The following is a 19454-nucleotide window of genomic DNA, read 5'->3' on the forward strand; positions in this document are numbered from 1 at the left end:
ACCATGACTTACACTGACCCACTATCTTTGTGTGTGTGTGTGTGTGTCCTGTTTCACATCAGCAGCATTTGTTTGTCTGCTACAGTAATGTGAGAGGCCAGGTGTAGGCAGACAAGCATGGGGAGCATCCACACTGCTTCACCACCAGAGGGGTTAAAGAAGCGATGAGAGAAGAGCCAAAGATCAATGTAGAGAGCAAATGTATTTAAACAGTTTTGAAAACAAATTAGTCAATCCATTTCTGTCTATTGTTTGACCACTACAGTAATGCAGGGTTGGGATCAATTTGAATTGAAGTCAGTCAATTCAGGAAGTCATTTGAATTTAAAATCCAAAAACGGGAAGACTTTTGAAATAGCTTCTCCTCAGCTGATTAAGTTGTCAATGAAAATATGAAAAATATCTTTACTTCCAGAATTGACTGACTTCAATTCGAATTGACCCCAACCCTGCAGTACAGAACACTTGAAATAGACTAGCAACAATATGAGTAGAACATAATTTATTACATTTATCTGTACAATAACAGTAATACAGATATTTACAGCAGAGCTCACATTAACTCTAAACAACAATATATACATATACTGCATGAACAAACCTTGATTAGTCGCTCATCATATTGCATCATATCACCATGTTATTATGGCATCATATCTTCACCAACATGTTCTTAATATAATACATCTCTTACAGGCTTGTTTACACTGGGACGACGCAACAAGACTGCTATTGGAGAACAATTGTGCAGATTGATTGTGTATCTCCTTAAAAGATTACCTCTGTCCTGTTTTTACTCCGTTAATTAAATTACAATGTCTGCAGTCGCTTTGACAGTATACTTCAGAGGGGTATCAGAGAGTAATACAGTTACTTAGTCATCCTCATAAAGAGTGGGACAGTCTTCTGCCACTGTTTGTGCCCTACCCCATCTCTTCCCATAGGTCCTTCAGAATATCACTCTCTCCCTGCTATGTTTTAGATTTACAGAAGTGTACATAATCTCTTTATAATTCCCAAGTCTGTTTTGATTTGGTATATCTGTCTTGCTTCACTTGCTCGTCTGTTTGACCTCTTAGATTCTTTTTTTTATGTTCTGTCGCCTCTTTCTCTGCCCCCTTCTTCCCCTCCATCTCTCCTTCCATTCCCTTCTTGTCTTTGTTTTCACCCCTCTCTTTCCCTTCTTTAGTTTTATTTCTAGTCTCTGACCTTTTTTGCCTCCCTCCACTACACAAACACTTTTCACACTTGTCCTTCCTCCCACTCTCCCCCCCCTCCTCTTCTTCCCTGTACTCAGCAGTTTAGGATCTTGATGAAGGTCTTGCGGAACTCGATGTTGAAGGTGGTGTAGATGACGGGGTTGACGGCACTGTTGAGGTAGCCCAGCCAGGTGACAGCACTGTACAGCGAGGGGGAGATACAGCAGCTGCCACAGTGGGCCTTCAGCACGTGGGTCAGGAAGAAGGGCAGCCAGCAGATGATGAACACACCTGATGGAGGAAGGAGGAGAATGAAAGGGTGTGAGCAGGCCTCAATTCACTCCCTGCCACTTCCCTTCAGATCATCAAACATTGAAGAGCCAAGGGGAAGGGGTAAGGAGTGAATTGGGACTGGCTGAAACATTCTCTATTCAGCCACCCTCATTGTCTCCTCCTGTTTCTCTCACCTAGCACAATAACCAGCATCTGGGTCGCCTTCCTCTCCTTCTGCTGCGACAGAGTCCCTTTCACCCTCTCTTTCGCCATCACTCCCTTCTTCCTGTCTGCATTGCGCTCCCTCCATCGCTCGCGGCCACTCATGCCGTCCTCGAAGGTGGCACGGCGGGGTACGAGGGCGGAGCGTGGTGCCACCGACGGTGACGGGAAGGGCGCGGGCACCACCGAGATAGAAAGGGAGATCTTGGTGGCTCGTCCGGAGGGGGGAGGGGGGTGAGGCAGGGGGAGGCTCTGGTCTAACTGGGACAGGAAACCACGCCCCACCGGCTCCTCCTCCAGGGGGTGCACCACCGCCTCCTTCACTAACGTCTAATAGGGCAGGGAGAGGAGGGGGGAGGGAGGGAAAGACAAATAAGAGACAGAGAAACAGCAAGCGATGCAGAGATATGTACTGTAGGCTCATATTGTAGGAGATTTCGTAATCCAATTTCATGGTCACAGTGGTCCCCTGTACAGTGTTCCAGCGACTTACCACTTTCTTGTGTTGGGGGGCGGTGGTGGGGGGCCTCGTGATCAGAGTGCACAACTTCACATCCTCAGGGAGGGTACACTTATTCTGAGAGGATGAAGGGAGAGAAAAGAATGAGAGATAGAAAGTTTTTTTTAAATCTAACTTTTTTAACTTCCTCATCCTGCCTCTGATTTATTGGCTGGCTGTTTTATGGGGTTAATTGATTGATGACTGGCTGATTAGTTGACTGATAGATTGATTGACTAATCATGAACCTTCCTGTGCCTGTGGCCCTCCCCCGTCTTGCCTCCTCCCTGTGGGTACAGGCCGTGTCTGCGGGGCACGGTGCGTCGGCCCCGCCTCCGCAGCACCACACAGATCTGTGCGTACACCAGCAGGGTCACGATGAAAGGAACGTAGAAGGAGGCCACGGATGAGTAGACCACGAAGGACGGATCAGCGAAGGCACACTTGGTCTCCTCCCGACTGGCTGATGGAGTAAAGGGGATGAGAAGAGGTGGATAGAAATACAGAGATGTTGATTGGGAACAGGTGGGAGGAGGTGAATGTTAAAGCAAGAGAGAAGTTTTCCTCTACAGTTCTGGTCAGATAGCCAAAGATGTCAACCCTAGCTGTTAAATATGTCAAAGTCCACTCCGTAATGGTGTGACAACCAAGTAAATGCCTGGTTTAGCTCAAGGGAAGACAGGTACATAGGCATCCGGCATTGGCCGTTTCTCTCCATATTCAGGCTGGATGCAACGTCTGAAAGGAATATAAAATCTGCTTCTTATAAGGCCAGGCCACTGCCTATCGCATAACACACTACAGTCTAGTTGAATCCTTTCAACAGTATACAGCTGCTAGCAAATTACTATATGCTGTACACTGTAAGAAGGTGCCTTAAATACTGCCTTTCTGTTGAATTGGATGTTTAGGTGGTAGGTCTGGTCCAATAAACGCAAGCTTCCCCATATACAGTATAACCATAGCCTTTCTAGAGGACACATGGTGACCCTGAACGCCAATCATCTCGTTTTCCCAGCGGTGTGTTCAAAGGTGTGTTCAAGGGGCTCTCGAAGGTTACTGAATGTTAACAGGCAGATTAAAGGCGCTGCATGGTCAATCTTATATCTGCAGTGGCCGTAGAGCATTTACTGTTTAAAAAAAAAAAATATATATATATATATATATATATATATATATATATATATATATATATATATATATATATATTATATTTCACCTTTATTTAACCAGGTAGGCCAGTTCTCATTTACAACTGCAACCTGGCCAAGATAAAGCAAAGCAGTGCGACAAAAACAACACAGAGTTACACATAAACAAACGTACAGTCAATAACACAATAGAAAAATCTATGTACAGTGTGTGCAAATGTAGAAGAGTAGGGAGGTAAGGCAATAAATAGGCCATAGAAGCGAAATAATTACAAATGAGCATTAACACTGGAGTGATAGATGTGCAGATGATGATGTGCAAGTAGAGATACTGGGGTGCAAAAGAGCAAGAGGATAAGTAACAATATGGGGATGAGGTAGTGTGATATGTGATATGGCGTCTGCAGAAGCCAGGGCATTTATACTTCTTGTGCTTTGCCGAGCAGCACAGAGCTGTTGTCAAGGAAGTGAGTTTGTGTTTATACAGGACCTCCCGCCCTCAACCAATCATGTCAATGCGGAGCGATACGGAGCCCTCCGCATTGTTACAATATTTGAGAGGCACACAGCCATGGGGATTTGGCCTCTGCATGCCTCCATACGAAGCCTCCGACCACATTTTCTGATCAAGAATAAATGGGCTTTTAGTGTTGGCCACTCCAGCTCGAGCGAGTGGTTGTTGCACCAAGCTGTGCAGTATTTGCATACGAAAGCAGTACTCTCTTCAGCCCCATCCTCAAGGTAGGAGCTTATGTTAAAAACCTCGGCCCGCTTCTTTTTGCACGAGCTACCGCTCCGACGAGACAGTGCAATAATAGTTAAAACAAAAAAATCTAAATACCATTTTGAGCAAAACGTGATGATGTGCACGTTATCCGACTTAAAATGTCAGCCGCATCACTGATAAACATTCTGTATTGTGGATGTCGACTGACAGGCTAATCAATGAGCCCCTCTTTCATTGAAACTTGTTGACTGATTAAAGCACACAGAGCTGAAAGCTGTTCGTAAGCAGTAGTGTGTCTGTGTGTGCATGTGCGTGTGGTGTTAGTGATTGCAGTTACTGCATAGCTGGGCGTCATGATTAAACAGATGTAGGCCTATCTAACTGATTATTCATTCGGTCTCTCACCAACTGGTGATACCCAGATATCCAGTAGGGCTGCAATCTTCTTCCAGGCTGACTACAGATGGAGAGGAAGATCGCAATGGTTATTTTACATAGCTTATAACAAAAGGAGTGTGGGTTTCTGCACGCGTGGCTTCCCGGGCCATGTTTATGTCTCCCCTAGACTTAAATGAGTAAATTAGACTAGAGCACTTGTGATTGAATAGATTCATCGGAGTGGCTGCGGTTCCGGATTCTCTGGAACCCGACTTGCTGTTGCTAAAAATACATAGATTTCTGTGCATGCGGGATCCACTAGCCTACCTCCTTTCAGCTGAGGCTCAGTCACTCCGCTGTCGCTTGTACACAAAAAACAGTTCAAACAAAGGTAGTTCTTTGTCTGTTGTAACCGTAGGCTATGGCAAACATAAGCACGACACAAGGCGGTTGTCTAGCGATTTAATGTCCTTTTTTCAACATCATTGGAAACGTTGGCTAAACAGGAGGCAGATTGCTGGCTATATGGCAGCATAACTATAAAGATTACACCATCATACAAAACGTTAATTGTTTTGCCCCAGTGCAATGTGTAGACCGCGTCTTGCTTCTACGGCAATATCCGTTACAACAGACAGAGAAGGTTCCTGCCTCTATATATATATTTTTGGAACATTCGGTCAAATTGCAGCTATTTCAGAAATATGAGGCAGAAACGGGCTACAGCATCATACCGATGAAATTGGTTGAGGGTGAGCAAAGAGAGAAATGTGAATGTGTGTAAAATAACACATGCGCAGAACGTGATTCGGATCCTTAGATTTTAGAATGAAGTTTCCAGAAGGGCGGGACAGGGGGAAAATTGTTTTCTTTGTAGCCTCGGCCTAGTCATTGACCATGTTTACATGCACACAGAATAACGGATAGTAGCTCATATCTCGCTTCAGGTCTTATCCGGGATGAGCTGTTGACATGCACCTTTGATATCCCGCTGATGAGGAACCATGAATAATCAGAATTTACCTCATTTAAATATATGGGTTAAATGGAATAGTAACTGAAATATAAACCCTGACTGTAGGCCTATAACCGCTCATCTGTAGCGTAATACAATATTAACTCCTGCAGAAATATGCATTTCAAGCAGTGAAATTAAACACCAAATTAAAAATGTTGTCTCGGGAACAGGAGTGGAGAAATATTTCTTTCTTTCAGCATCTCTTGAGAAAATGTGAAAGCGTGTGTAATGTGTTATCTTAGACACTTATGCAAGCATACAGTATGCACCCAAGAAGAACGGTCTTATCAGAAATGTGTTTCGTCTTTTTCTCAGCTTTTCATTTCCTTTTAAACTGATGACATTCGGACATAAAGGACCAATCTTTCCACTGTTTTGGAGTTATTGTGTTTTCTCCGGGGGGGAGGAACTGAGAGACAGATACATATACAGAGACAGACAGACCTGTGTTGTTGAGTCCAAACAGCAGAGGGCTGGAGATGGCGAAGGAGAGGAACCACACAACAGCAATCATCAGAGCCACCCTCCTCCTGGAGCTGTATCTGGTGTTATACAGCATGGGCATCGCCACCGCCATGTATCTGCACACACACACACATGCAGTATTTAGAGCTAACGCCTACACACACGCACGTGCGCATAAAGAATCCCGCACACAAACACTTTGCCCACCACCGCCCACACACAGTTCAGTTGCATTGTCAGTTAGTCTCATTCACCGGTCAAACACAAACAAAAGCTGTCCAAGTCAGTTTCACGGTGCAGCAGCGTGACAAACCACTCTAAGAGCCCTCCATAGAAAGCCTGGTGTGAGGAGAGGAGACTGTCATCCCCCCAAAGGGCTGGTGGTCAGGGACAGATACGAAAGAGGAACAGTACCCACACTAAGCCCTGAGACATGGCTTCCCATTCAGAGCGAATCAATCTACAAAGGGACAAACTAGGCTACAACTATTGAGGCTGCTGAAATTGTCCATTTCTTTCACTGGTTTTAAAAGGGGAAGGATTTGGTTTGACAAAAAAAGCTCATGTTAAGAAGAAGATAATGATACTTGCGAAGTGAGGAGGGTACCCAAAAAGACAGGAAATGTTTTTCTGATGGGAAATTGTTTTCTTTATGGGAAAACAACAATAGCAAACCATAAAAAAAGACATTTCCCATTAGGAGACATTACCATCACCTTAAAATACGTTTTTTGCTGCAAGGGCATAATGAAATCAATCCAGATTTTGAAGACAGCGTGAGAAGAGAGTGATGGGAGGAGAGCGAGCGAGACAGACAGACAGACAGACATTGTAGATAGAGCGATAGATACTGGAGAGAGAGAGAGATATACTGTAGTAAGATAGATACTCTAGATAAATACTGTAGTTAGATAGATAGAGACTGGGGATAGATATAGAGAAAGAGTACCTGTCGATGCTGATGGCACAGAGGTTGAGGATGCTGGCAGTACACATCATGACGTCCAGGGTCAGGAGGATGTCACAGTGGATGAGACTGAAGCGCCACTCCCCTACCACCTAGGAAAGGGACACATACAGTGTGAACAATAACACACGTGAGTGATTATTACATGTGCCTCCGCGACAGCAGGGCTTCGTAATTCATGGCCCCAATCAAAATGAGTGCCCTACATAGGGAATAGGGTACCATTTGAGACGCAGACACGCTGGCACATTATTGACTGCTACCTTGACATTATCTGAGAGGGCTTTTGAAACACCTATGAATGAACTAGTGTAGAGAGACTAGGAGGTAAAGACAGGGAACGAGACAGACAAATGAAAGAGAGACAGAAAAACACTGGCTGCCAGATGGATAGAAACACGCACGCACAAACCCACACACACCCCACCCACCTCCAGGTAGACGCCCCAGGGCATGACCAGGGTGGCCAGCAGCAGGTCGGACACGGCCAGGGAGACAATGAGGTAGTTGGTGGTAGTCTGGAGGGCGCGCTCGCGCGACACTGCCACACACACTAGCACGTTGCCGAACACCACACAGAAGATGAGCAGCACCAGCAGCACAGCGTAGAAGTTATAGGGAGGGGAGGAGGGCAACGGAGAGCTGGAGCAGTTGGACGGAGAGAAGGAGGTGGTGGAGAGGGAGACGGCGAAGGAAGAGAAAGGGTTGGAGGTGAGGGAGATGGAGAGGGACGGTGTGGGAGAGGAGAGGGAGGGGGGGGATGACGGAGAGAGGGAGGAGAAGCCTGTCTCATCTGTCTCGTTGGGGAAAGTAGTCATCATGCTCCTGTGGCCAGAGAGAGTTTGGAACAGTCTGAAAAAGTAACAGAGACTAATAACATCAAGAGTTATAACACATAATTAGACGCACAAAGCTCTACAGCTCTGTACCTTGTATATACAACACATACAGTAGATATATGTACAATTCCACTATCTCAGTTCAATGCAGATTGGAGTTGTACATCCTGTTCTGCCTCGAGGGAAGATAGGGATGTGATTAGTTGGGGCAGTGCTGATGGCTCTATAGAATGGAGCATGGCGCTTTCAATATCAGTTGTGGTTTTGATTCCCATACACATCTCAAATGTCTTTGTTGTTACTCCGCATCAGTCGCTTTGGATAAAAGCATCTACTACATGCCCATATCTTTCAACTTTAAGTGGATTACAGTGGAATTCTTCATTCGATTGGCAGTTTCATTCCAGCTTTACCCTATTTCTCGAACACAGCACCTCTACCCTCCAATGTTTCAGACAGATTGGCTTTGAGATACATAATTAAAGGGAGAGATCTAAAGCTCCCTCCCTGAGCCTATACATTACCCTACATACCTACACCAGCCTACACACTGTGCATTCGGAAAGTATTCAGACCCCTTGACTTTTTCAACATTTTGTTACGTTACAGCCTTATTCTAAAATGGATCCCACAGACTCGTCTTCTGTGGGAGACAGGAGAATAACAACATATTATTACATGAGAAGAACATAACCTACATCAGAAGCATACCATCTTACTAACCTACGTCGGGTGATAACTTACATTGATACAGCGTAGTATAGGCTATGTACAGTGCATTCGGAAAGTAAAGACCTCAACCTCTTTTTTTTTTATTTTAGGAAATGTATAAATACAAAAAAACTGAAATATCAAATTTACATACAGTACCAGTCAAAGGTTTGGATACCTACTCATTCCAGGGTTTTTCTTTATTTTTTACGATTTTCTACTTTGTAGAATAATAGTGAAGACAAAACTATGAAATAACACATATGGAATCATGTAGTAACCAAAGTGTTACACATATCAAAATATATTTAATATTTGAGATTCTTCAAAGTAGCCACCCTTTGCCTTGATGACAGCTTTGCACACTCTTGGCATTCTCTCAACCAGCTTCATGAGGAATGCTTTTCCAACAGTCTTGAAGGAGTTTCCACATACCCTGAGCACTTGTTGGCTGCTTTTCCTTCACTTTACGGTCCAACTCATCTCAAACCATCTCAAATGGGTTGAGGTCGGGTGATTGTGGAGGCCAGGTCATCCGATGCAGTCGGAAGTTTACATACACTTAGGTTGGAATCAGTAAAACTTGTTTTTCAACCACTCCACAAATTTCTTGTTAACAAACTATAGTTTTGGCAAGTCGGTTAGGACATCTACTTTGTGCATGACACAAGTCATTTTTCCAACAACTGCTTACAGACAGCTTATTTCACTTATAATTCACTGTATCATAACTCAGTATCTCTCTGCTTAACATCATGGGAAAATCCAAAGAAATCAGCCAAGACCTCAGAAAAAAATTTGTAGACCTCCACAAGTCTGGCTCATCATTGGGAGCAACTTCCAAACGCCTGAAGGTACCACGTTCATCTGCACAAACAATAGTATGCAAGTATAAACACCATGGGACCACACAGCCGCCATACCGCTCAGGAAAGAGACGCGTTCTGTCTCCTAGAGACGAACGTACTTTGGTGTGAAAAGTGCAAATCAATCCCAGAACAACAGCAAAGGACCTCCACAGTAAAACGAGTCCTATATCGACATAACCTGAAAGGCCGCTCAGCAAGGAAGAAGCCACTGCTCCAAAACTGCCATAAAAAAGCCAGACTACGGTTTGCAGCTGCACATGGGACAAAGATCATACTTTTTGGAGAAATGTCCTCTGGTCTGATGAAACAACAATAGAACTGTTTGGCCAAAATGACCATCGTTATTTCTGGAAGAAAAAGGGGGAGGCTTGCAAGCCGAAGAACACCATCCCAACCGTAAAGCACAGGGGTGGCAGCATCATGTTGTGGGGGTGCTTTGCTGCAGGAGGGACTGGTGCACTTCACAAAATAGACGGCATCATGAGGAGGAAAATTATGTGGATATATTGAAGCAACATCTCAAGACATCAGTCAGGAAGTTAAATATTGGTCGCAAATGGGTCTTCCAAATGGACAATGACCCCAAGCATACTTCCAAAGTTGTAGCAAAATGGCTTAAGGACAACAAAGTCAAGGTATTGGAGTGGCCATCACAAAGCCCTGACCTCAATCCTATAGAAAATGTGTGGGCAGAACAGAAAAAGTGTGTGTGAGCAAAAAGGCCTACAAACCTGACTCAGTTACACCAGCTCTGTCAGGAGGAATGGGCCAAAATTCACCCAACTTATTGTGGGAAGCTTGTGGAAGGCTACCTGAACCGTTTGACCCAAGTTAAACAATTTAAAGGCAATGCTACCAAATACTAATTGAGTGTATGCAAACTTCTGACCCACTGGGAATGTGATGAAAGAAATAAAAGCTGAAATAAATCATCCCCTCTACTATTATTTAGACATTTCACATTCTTACAATAAAGTGGTGATCCTAACTGATCCAAGACAGGGAATTTTTACTAGGATTAAATGTCAGGAATTGTGAAAAACTGAGTTTAAATGTAATTGGCTAATGTGTATGTAAACTTCCAACTTCAACTGTATGTATGATATTCATCCCAGTTAAAGTATAAATGACCTAGTATCATGACTGACAGTGTTTTAGACCCATCATAAATGCATTATGAAGCGTCTCTTTTTTCCCCCAGTAATGGCCATGACCAAACAAGTTGGTTCAAAAAGGTAGGCTACAGGTACCCTTTCTGTTTTTGACTATGCATGATGTTGGCTAACTGATGACAGAATCGGAGCAGGCCTCTGCTGATGCCGTGTTTGACTTTGAACGTGTGTTTGCATGACCTCAGCTCAGCCTATCAGAAAATACCGGGCCAGCCCATCTTGGTAGGGGGGCCAGCCGTTGCCCAATGATCAGCCAAAGGCTGATTATACACTGCTCAAAAAAATAAAGGGAACACTAAAATAACACATCCTAGATCTGAATGAATGAAATAATCTTGTTAAATACTTTTTTCTTTACATAGTTGAATGTGCTGACAACAAAATCACACAAAAATAATCAATGGAAATCCAATTTATCAACCCATGGAGGTCTGGATTTGGAGTCACACTCAAAATTAAAGTGGAAAACCACACTACAGGCTGATCCAACTTTGATGTAATGTCCTTAAAACAAGTCAAAATGAGGCTCAGTAGTGTGTGTGGCCTCCACGTGCCTGTATGACCTCCCTACAATGCCTGGGCATGCTCCTGATGAGGTGGCGGATGGTCTCCTGAGGGATCTCCTCCCAGACCTGGACTAAAGCATCCGCCAACTCCTGGACAGTCTGTGGTGCAACGTGGCGTTGGTGGATGGAGCGAGACATGATGTCCCAGATGTGCTCAATTGGATTCAGGTCTGGGGAACGGGCGGGCCAGTCCATAGCATCAATGCCTTCCTCTTGCAGGAACTGCTGACACACTCCAGCCACATGAGGTCTAGCATTGTCTTGCATTAGGAGGAACCCAGGGCCAACCGCACCAGCATATGGTCTCACAAGGGGTCTGAGGATCTCATCTCGGTACCTAATGGTAGTCAGGCTACCTCTGGCGAGCACATGGAGGGCTGTGCGGCCCCCCAAAGAAATGCCACCCCACACCATGACTGACCCACCGCCAAACCGGTCATGCTGGAGGATGTTGCAGGCAGCAGAACGTTCTCCACGGCGTCTCCAGACTGTCACATGTGCTCAGTGTGAACCTGCTTTCATCTGTGAAGAGCACAGGGCGCCAGTGGCGAATTTGCCAATCTTGGTGTTCTCTGGCAAATGCCAAACGTCCTGCACGGTGTTGGGCTGTATGCAGAACCCCCACCTGTGGACGTCGGGCCCTCATACCACCCTCATGGAGTCTGTTTCTGACCGTTTGAGCAGACACATGCACATTTGTGGCCTGCTGGAGGTCATTTTGCAGGGCTCTGGCAGTGCTCCTCCTTGCACAAAGGCGGAGGTAGCGGTCCTGCTGCTGGGTTGTTGCCCTCCTACGGCCTCCTCCACGTCTCCTGATGTACTGGCCTGTCTCCTGGTAGCGCCTCCATGCTCTGGACACTACGCTGACAGACACAGCAAACCTTCTTGCCACAGCTCGCATTGATGTGCCATTCTGGATGAGCTGCACTACCTGAGCCACTTGTGTGGGTTGTAGACTCCGTCTCATGCTACCACTAGAGTGAAAGCACTGCCAGCATTCAAAAGTGACCAAAACATCAGCCAGGAAGCATAGGAACTGAGAAGTGGTCTGTGGTCACCACCTGCAGAACCACTCCTTTATTGGGGGTGTCTTGCTAATTGCCTATAATTTCCACCTGTTGTCTATTCCATTTGCACAACAGCATGAGAAATGTATTGTCAATCAGTATTGCTTCCTAAGTGGACAGTTTGATTTCACAGAAGTGTGATTGACTTGGAGTTACATTGTGTTGTTTAAGTGTTCCCTTTATTTTTTTTAGCAGTGTATATTACGTTAACAATTTTCTTTTAGCAAAAATCATTAAATAAAGGCCAATGGGGCACTGTTCATGTCACCTTTCTTATTGTTTTATTTGTATATTAAAACAATATTTCTACCAGCCAACCCCCAAAAAATAAAAAATTGTCCAGCCCATCTGGCATTTGCCAGAATTGCCAGATGGCCAATCCGCTCCTGGTATAATAGGCCTATTTAGAAAAAAATGAATGAATTAAAGCCTAAAAGTGGTCAGCAACTTTTTTTCACGTGGAGTAATAATTTCCATGACCATTTCTACCAATCTGCATGCCAGTTAGGACCTATGATTTTCATATGCGCATTTTCGTCAAACAGAAAATATGCTGATGAAAATAAATATCCATTATAAATCACATTGGCTACACCGCATGGCAGTTGGTTCGGGTTCTTTCAATTGCATGTACCTCTCTCTATTATGCCTGTCTGCCTTTATTCTAGCCCATCTGTCTTCAGCTCTTGCTAGCAAACATGAAAAATTGTATGAACTATTCTGGGCACCTCAGAGATTCCCGCGCCAGTGATCTCCAGACATACAGCTTTATTTGTGAAAGGGAGAAGAAGCGTTCAGGTATTTTATGATGTTTCCGCAGGATATATCGTTTCAGAGCATGACTTTTTCCACTTTCACCCTGAGGCTAGGTGGTTATTGAAGGGGAGAGTGCTGGAAAGATTTTTCAAATACAGTGAGGAATTTCATTCGCAATGGATGTAAAAACAGACTTTGTTACTTTCTGTTTGAGGTGAAGAAAAAATGACTGAAAAGGCACAGCTCATTAGTTGTGGTTAAAAAGTTAAGACAATCAGAAATACTACAGATACAGTAAGTGCAATAAATAAAGGAAACACCTACATAAAGTGTCTTAATAGAGTGTTGCACCACCACGAGCCAGAACAGCTTCAGTGCGCCTTGGCATAGATTCCACAAGTATCTGGAACTCTATTGGAAGGATGAGACAGCATTCTTCCATGAGAAATTCCATAATTTGGTATTTTGCTGATGGTCATGTCTCAGGCGCCGCTCCAGAATCTCCCATAAGTGTTCAATTGGGTTGAGATCTGGTGATTGAGACAGCCATGGCATATGGTTTACATCGTTTTCATCAAACCATTCAGTGACCACTTGTGCCCTGTGGATGGGGGCATTGTAATCCTATGGGGGCATAGCCATTGTAGCCAAAATAATGTCCTGCCCAGCATTTTTATACATGACCCTAAGCATGGTGGGATGTTAATTGCTTAACTAATTCAAATCAAAATGTTACTTGTCACATTCACAGAATACAACAGGTGTAGACCTTACCGTGAAATGCATACAGTGACGGAAAAAAGCATTTGATCCCCTGCTGATTTTGTACATTTGCCCACTGACAAAGAAATGATCAGTCTATCATTTTAATGGTAGGTTTATTTGAACAGTGAGAGACAGAATTACGCATGTGAAAAATGTTATAAATTGATTTGCATTTTAATGAGGGAAATAAGTATTTGACCCCTCTGCAAAACATGACTTAGTACTTGGTGGCAAAACCCATGTTGGCAATCACAGAGGTCAGACGTTTCTTGTAGTTGGCCACCAGGTTTGCACACATCTCAGGAGGGATTTTGTCCCACTCCTCTTTGCAGATCTTCTCCAAGTCATTAAGGTTTCGAGGCTGATGTTTGGCAACTCGAACGTTTAGCTCCCTCCACAGATTTTATATGGGATTAAGGTCTGGAGACTGGCTAGGCCACTCCAGGATCTTAATGTGCTTCTTCTTGAGCCACTCCTTTGTTGCCTTGGCCGTGTGTTTTGGGTCATTGTCATGCTGGAATACCCATCCACGACCCATTTTCAATGCCCTGGCTGAGGGAAGGAGGTTCTCACCCAAGATTTGACGGTACATGGCCCCGTCCATCGTCCCTTTGATGCGGTGAAGTTGTCCTGTCCCCTTAGCAGAAAAACACCCCCAAAGCATAATGTTTCCACCTCCATGTTTGACGGTGGGGATGGTGTTCTTGGGGTCATAGGCAGCATTCCTCCTCCTCCAAACACGGCGAGTTGAGTTGATACCAAAGAGCTCAATTTTGGTCTCATCTGACCACAACACTTTCACCAGTTGTCCTCTGAATCATTCAGATGTTCATTGGCAAACTTCAGGCGGGCATGTATATGTGCTTTCTTGAGCAGGGGGACCTTGCGGGCGCTGCAGGATTTCAGTCCTTCACGGCGTAGTGTGTTACCAATTGTTTTCTTGGTGACTATGGTCCCAGCTGCCTTGAGATCATTGACAAGATCCTCCCGTGTAGTTCTGGGCTTATTCCTCACCGTTCTCATGATCATTGCAACTCCACGAGGTGAGATCTTGCATGGATCCCCAGGCCGAGGGAGATTGACAGTTCTTTTGTGTTTCTTCCATTTGCGAATAATCGCACCTTCTCACCAAGCTGCTTGGCAATGGTCTTGTAGCCCATTCCAGCCTTGTGTACGTCTACAATCTTGTCCCTAGCATCCTTGGAGAGCTCTTTGGTCTTGACCATGGTGGGGAGTTTGGAATCTGATTGATTGCTTCTGTAGACAGGTGTCTTTTATACAGGTAACAAACTGAGATTAGGAGCACTCACTTTAAGAGTGTATTCCTAATCTCAGCTCATTACCTGTATAAAAGACACCTGGGAGCCAGAAATCTTTCTGATTGAGAGGGGGGCAAATACTTATTTTCCTCATTAAAATGCAAATCAATTTATAACATTTTTCACATGCGTTTTTCTGATTTTTTTTGTTGTTATTCTGTCTCTCACTGTTCAAGTAAACCTACCATTAAAATTATAGACTGATCCTTTCTTTGTCAGTGGGCAAAGTACAAAATCAGCAGAGGATCAAATACTTTTTTCCCTAACTGTACTTACAAGCCCATAAACAACAACGCAGTTTTAAGAAAATAGACTTAAGAAAAGATTTACTAAATAAACTAAAGATTTTAAAAAGTTACAATAAAATAACAATAATGAGGCTACATACAGGGGGTAATTTGTACACGTAGGGATAAAGTGACTATGGATATTTAATAAACAGCAAGTAGCAGCAGTGTAAAAACAAAGGGAGCGGGGGGACCTAGACTTTTTGGACCTAGACTTGGTGCTCCGGTACTGCTTGCCGTGTGGTTGCAGAGAGAACAGTCTATGATTTTGGTGACTGGAGTCTGACAATCTTTTGTGCTTTCCTCTGACACCGCCTGGTATAGAAGTCCTGGATGGCAAGAAGCTTGGCCCCAGTGATGTACTGGGCCGTACGCACTACCCTCTGTAGAGTATTACGGTCAGATGCCGAGCAGTTGCCATACCAGGCGGTGATGCAACCAGTCAGGATTCTCTCGATGGTGCAGCTGTAGAACGTTGAGGATCTGGGCACCCATGCCAAATCTTTTCAGTCTCCTGGGGGGGAAAAGGCATTGTCGTGCCCTCTTCACGAGTTTCTTGGTGTGTTTGGACCATGATAGTTTGTTGGTGATGTGGGCACCAAGATACTTTAAACTCTCGACCCACTCCACTACAGCCCTGTTGATGTGAATGTGTTCGGCCCTCCTTTTCCTGTAGTCCACGATCATCTCCAACTCAGAAACCACACCTCTGTGGAAGCATCTGCTTTCAACCCTTACAAAAAAAGATTGCAGTCAGAGTGCAGTATAACTTCAGTACACTGCTGCATAACTGCAGTTAGAGTGCAGTATGCTGCAAATACGGCATCCAAAAGAACAGTTTTTTTTTTTACTGGAGTAATTTTGCAATGTTATTCTGCAATTACTGTGTCCAAAATAGCACAATCGACTGCAGTTTCAAAACTGCAATCTTTTTTGTAAGGGAGTATACTTGTATCTCTTATTTACTATATATTTTTCTCCTACTTCCTTTAGTCCTTTGACTGAGAGGAAATCAATATGTTTAAACAACAAATGTAAACTGTTAGTATAGTTCGGCAAATGGGCTTGTTGTGAAAAAGCTCTACATGGCAGTACTTATGGGAAATCATGGAAAGTGGGTACAAAGCGTGTTCTAAGACTTGTTTCATGGATTAAAAAATAACATTTTAGATAGAGATGAGATATGTCAAAGAGAGAAATTGAGATAACATTGTTGTTCTATACTGTATGTGTCAGCACTTCTTTAAGCCATACTTAATTAAAGTAAATTATGCAGATGAAGACTCCAAAACTCTCCTAGTATATGTCCCTAACTTGTGACTGTTAAATATCGGGTCTCTAAATGACAACAACCCATGTACTGGATCATCTCTCTGTCCTTCCATGCACTCTCTCTCCCTGTCTTCTCTCCCTCCTTGTCTGTCACATGGACTCTAGACAGGTCTAGCACAGCTTTGGTATGGTTAGTCACAACAACAACAAAAATATATTTAAAAAAACATGTGTCCAACCTTGTTCTAGCGAGAGCCAGTCTGTAATAAATATTTCACTGGGCAGCGGCAATCATGGGAGGGAAAGGGAGGAAATTGAGCAACACGAATAAATCGTCAGCGTTGAGAGATGATGGACGATGGACTCCGTGCCATGGTTGGGCTTGCTGCTGCATTAGCATCCCACTGCTGAGAGTTGGTGGGAAATGAATGAATGAATGAATGAATACTGACTGACTGGTATATTTTAAATCCCTCACTTTATTGAAGGACTAATAAAGTACTTTACTTGTCTTGTCCACGTTTAGAAGCAGAAATTCTGGTGCATCAAGCATCTCAGAGTAGGAGTGCTAATCTAGGACCAGGTCTGCCCTATCCATGAGATCTTACTGTGTTCTAAAAGGCTCAACTGATCCTAAATAAGCACTCTGACTTTTAATACATACAGCCCCTGGACTCATTACTAGTCTTAACAATGTAGGTATATTTAGTCCCATTCATTTTCTAGGGGAGTCGACCACTCTCAAAGGGTTTTTCTAAGCTCATGCTGGGATGCGGACCTGCTACCTGACATTCTAAAGTGATAGCTCCTGCAGCTAATTCTCAAGCTCTCGGTGTAAATCCACCCTATGTGTATGAATGAAGGAACAGCTTGTCCAGTAGAGCCCTAGCCCTCAAACGTGATGCGAGAGTGCTTTGGTGGTGACGACGACCCATTTGATCGGCCACACTCAGGGGCGTGTGGTAGTATGGTCACTTATAGCTAAAGATCACTGGAGAGAGGGGACAGGGGATCAAGAGCGCTCATGGAAATGGCATACTCTATATCGAGATAAACGGTGGGAGAGAAGGATACTGAGAGACAAACGAGACAAACAAAATGGAAAGTTGAGGACTTCCAGATATGTGAAGGGAAACGTCAAAAAGAACGTAATACCATGGACTGAAGTCACATTGAGAGATCCCACTACTACTGGACATGTGGAAGTACAACATCCTCAGCATGGTTTTATTCATTGAGTGGTTCTTTTAGGACCAACTACTCATGTGGGCACAAGTACACACAGACAGAGACATACACCAGATAACATAAAAACACAGAGACAGGTAACCCAAATAGCAACAAAATGATGAGTAAAAAGTAGGTTAAACTGCAACTTACCCTCACTCGGCTGTAGTGATAGTCAGTCCCATTCCCTCCAGAGAACTGCAAGACAGCAGACAGTATGAAAATGTATGCACTCACTACTGTCACTCTGAATAAGCAGAAAATAGAAAATGACAGCAGAGTGAATCAGTCAGTCACCACGCAGTCTGCTCTGAGCCTGCTAACCCTCTCCTGTCAGAGCTCACACCTCATCCTCTATAACATGCAACACACTCACTCCCTCTACTCCTCAATGAGTGTTCCAGCAGTAAATCCCTTCTCTCCACCTCTCTCTGGTTTTCATGCTCTGTCCTTTCCTCCAAGTGATTTAGCGGTACTCTCCCTCTCTCTTTCCCCCCCTCCTCTCTCGTTAGTGGTTCCTAGGATCAGATCCAGTGAGCAGTGTGTGTGTGTGTGTGTGTGTGTGTGTGTGCACACTCTCTTTAGGAGATGAGACGCTCACTTGTCTTGAAACCTATTCAGAAAAAAACAGACAGATGAAAACAAATGAACTGCATGGGTAAAAAGCTCTCTAAAGCTCTCTAATTGTGCGACAAATTAAAATCATCCATATACGTTTGGCAGCGCTCGCAATGAGTAGAAGCAGTAGAGGAGATCAGAGAGAAATGAGACGGGGAAGACAATTCGAAGAGAAAATGTATATGCTTCATTAAAGCATAAACGGGGATAGCAATGGGTGAGGGCAGGCAGTATGAGATAGGCAGTGTCATCTAGCACACTTGAAAATACAGTGAGAATTATATCTCATAATTATAACAGATAGTTCAGTGAAGTTGGTTAGTGCCCAAGTACTGAATGAAGCCAGCTATTCACTCAGTTTGTTTTTCATCGTACAAACAGACACCCCTTCGGACTACGAGTAATTTATTTTGACCACTCAGTTTTTTGTAAAAAAGAACTGTAAAATCTGCAGGAATTCCACAAAAAAATAATGGAAATCTGTTCGCAAGTATTCCCACAAATAAAAAGATAGACATACAGTATGTGATTGTGTCTTTATTTTAAAATATATATTTTAGGCTAACTTGGTGAATTTGCAGTGTACAAATTATTATGTTGCAGGCCCGTCCATCAGCTCTGACAAAATCGATCTGCGGCTGAATCTAGTTGCCTACCCCTGCCTTAGAAGTTAAGACAGCACACTATCGGGAAAGGTAATTAAACCATCTCCAATGAAGCAGACCTTTAAGCCTCTCTGTGTCTATCATGTTTCTCTGCTACTTGAACTTTGAACAAATTAGGTACAAATCAAAACCCCTTCATCCAATTACAGTATCTCAGTAAATGACTCACTTAAAATGATCATGACTGTTGGTTTATTCCATGCACAAAGCTCTCACCAATGCCCCTCACTGGGAGCATAGCATCCTGTCTCAGCCTCCAGTATTTATGCTGCAGTAGTTTATGTGTCGGGGGGCTAGGGTCAGTCTGTCACATCTGGAGTATTTCTCTTGTCTTTTCCGGTGTCCTGTGTGAATTTAAATATGCTCTCTCTAATTCTCTCTTTCTCTTTCTTTCTTTCTCTCTCTCGGAGGACCTGAGCCCT

At 43.9% G+C, this 19454-nt stretch overlaps 1 protein-coding gene across 1 annotated transcript; it reads right to left on the bottom strand.

Annotated features, from left to right (window-relative positions):
* Positions 1 to 498: 498 nt before the first annotated feature.
* Positions 499 to 8430, bottom strand: LOC106582624 (D(2)-like dopamine receptor). The gene is made up of 7 exons (XM_082969265.1): positions 7331 to 8430; positions 6882 to 6991; positions 5912 to 6048; positions 2452 to 2656; positions 2188 to 2347; positions 1667 to 2024; positions 499 to 1490 (listed from the first exon to the last, which is right to left on the bottom strand). The coding sequence occupies exons 1-7, from the start codon at positions 7718 to 7720 to the stop codon at positions 1294 to 1296; spliced, it is 1557 nt and encodes a 518-aa protein (XP_082825391.1). The 5' UTR covers positions 7721 to 8430; the 3' UTR covers positions 499 to 1293.
* Between the last annotated feature and the right edge of the window lie 11024 nt (positions 8431 to 19454).

This window comes from Salmo salar, chromosome 02 (genome assembly GCF_965601325.2).
Source record: "Salmo salar chromosome 02, fSalSal1, whole genome shotgun sequence".
In the NCBI taxonomy this organism is placed as follows: Eukaryota; Metazoa; Chordata; class Actinopteri; order Salmoniformes; family Salmonidae; genus Salmo; species Salmo salar.

Excerpts from the sequence above, each read along its gene's own strand:
- LOC106582624 (XM_082969265.1), bottom strand. The coding sequence starts at position 7,720 with ATGATGACTACTTTCCCCAACGAGACAGATGAGACAGGCTTCTCCTCC. Across the intron at positions 6,992-7,330 it reads CCTGGGGCGTCTACCTGGAG|GTGGTAGGGGAGTGGCGCTT; the intron begins GTGGGTGGGGTG and ends TCCCTTTCCTAG. Across the intron at positions 2,348-2,451 it reads AAGACGGGGGAGGGCCACAG|GATGAGGAAGTTAAAAAAGT; the intron begins GCACAGGAAGGT and ends AATCAGAGGCAG.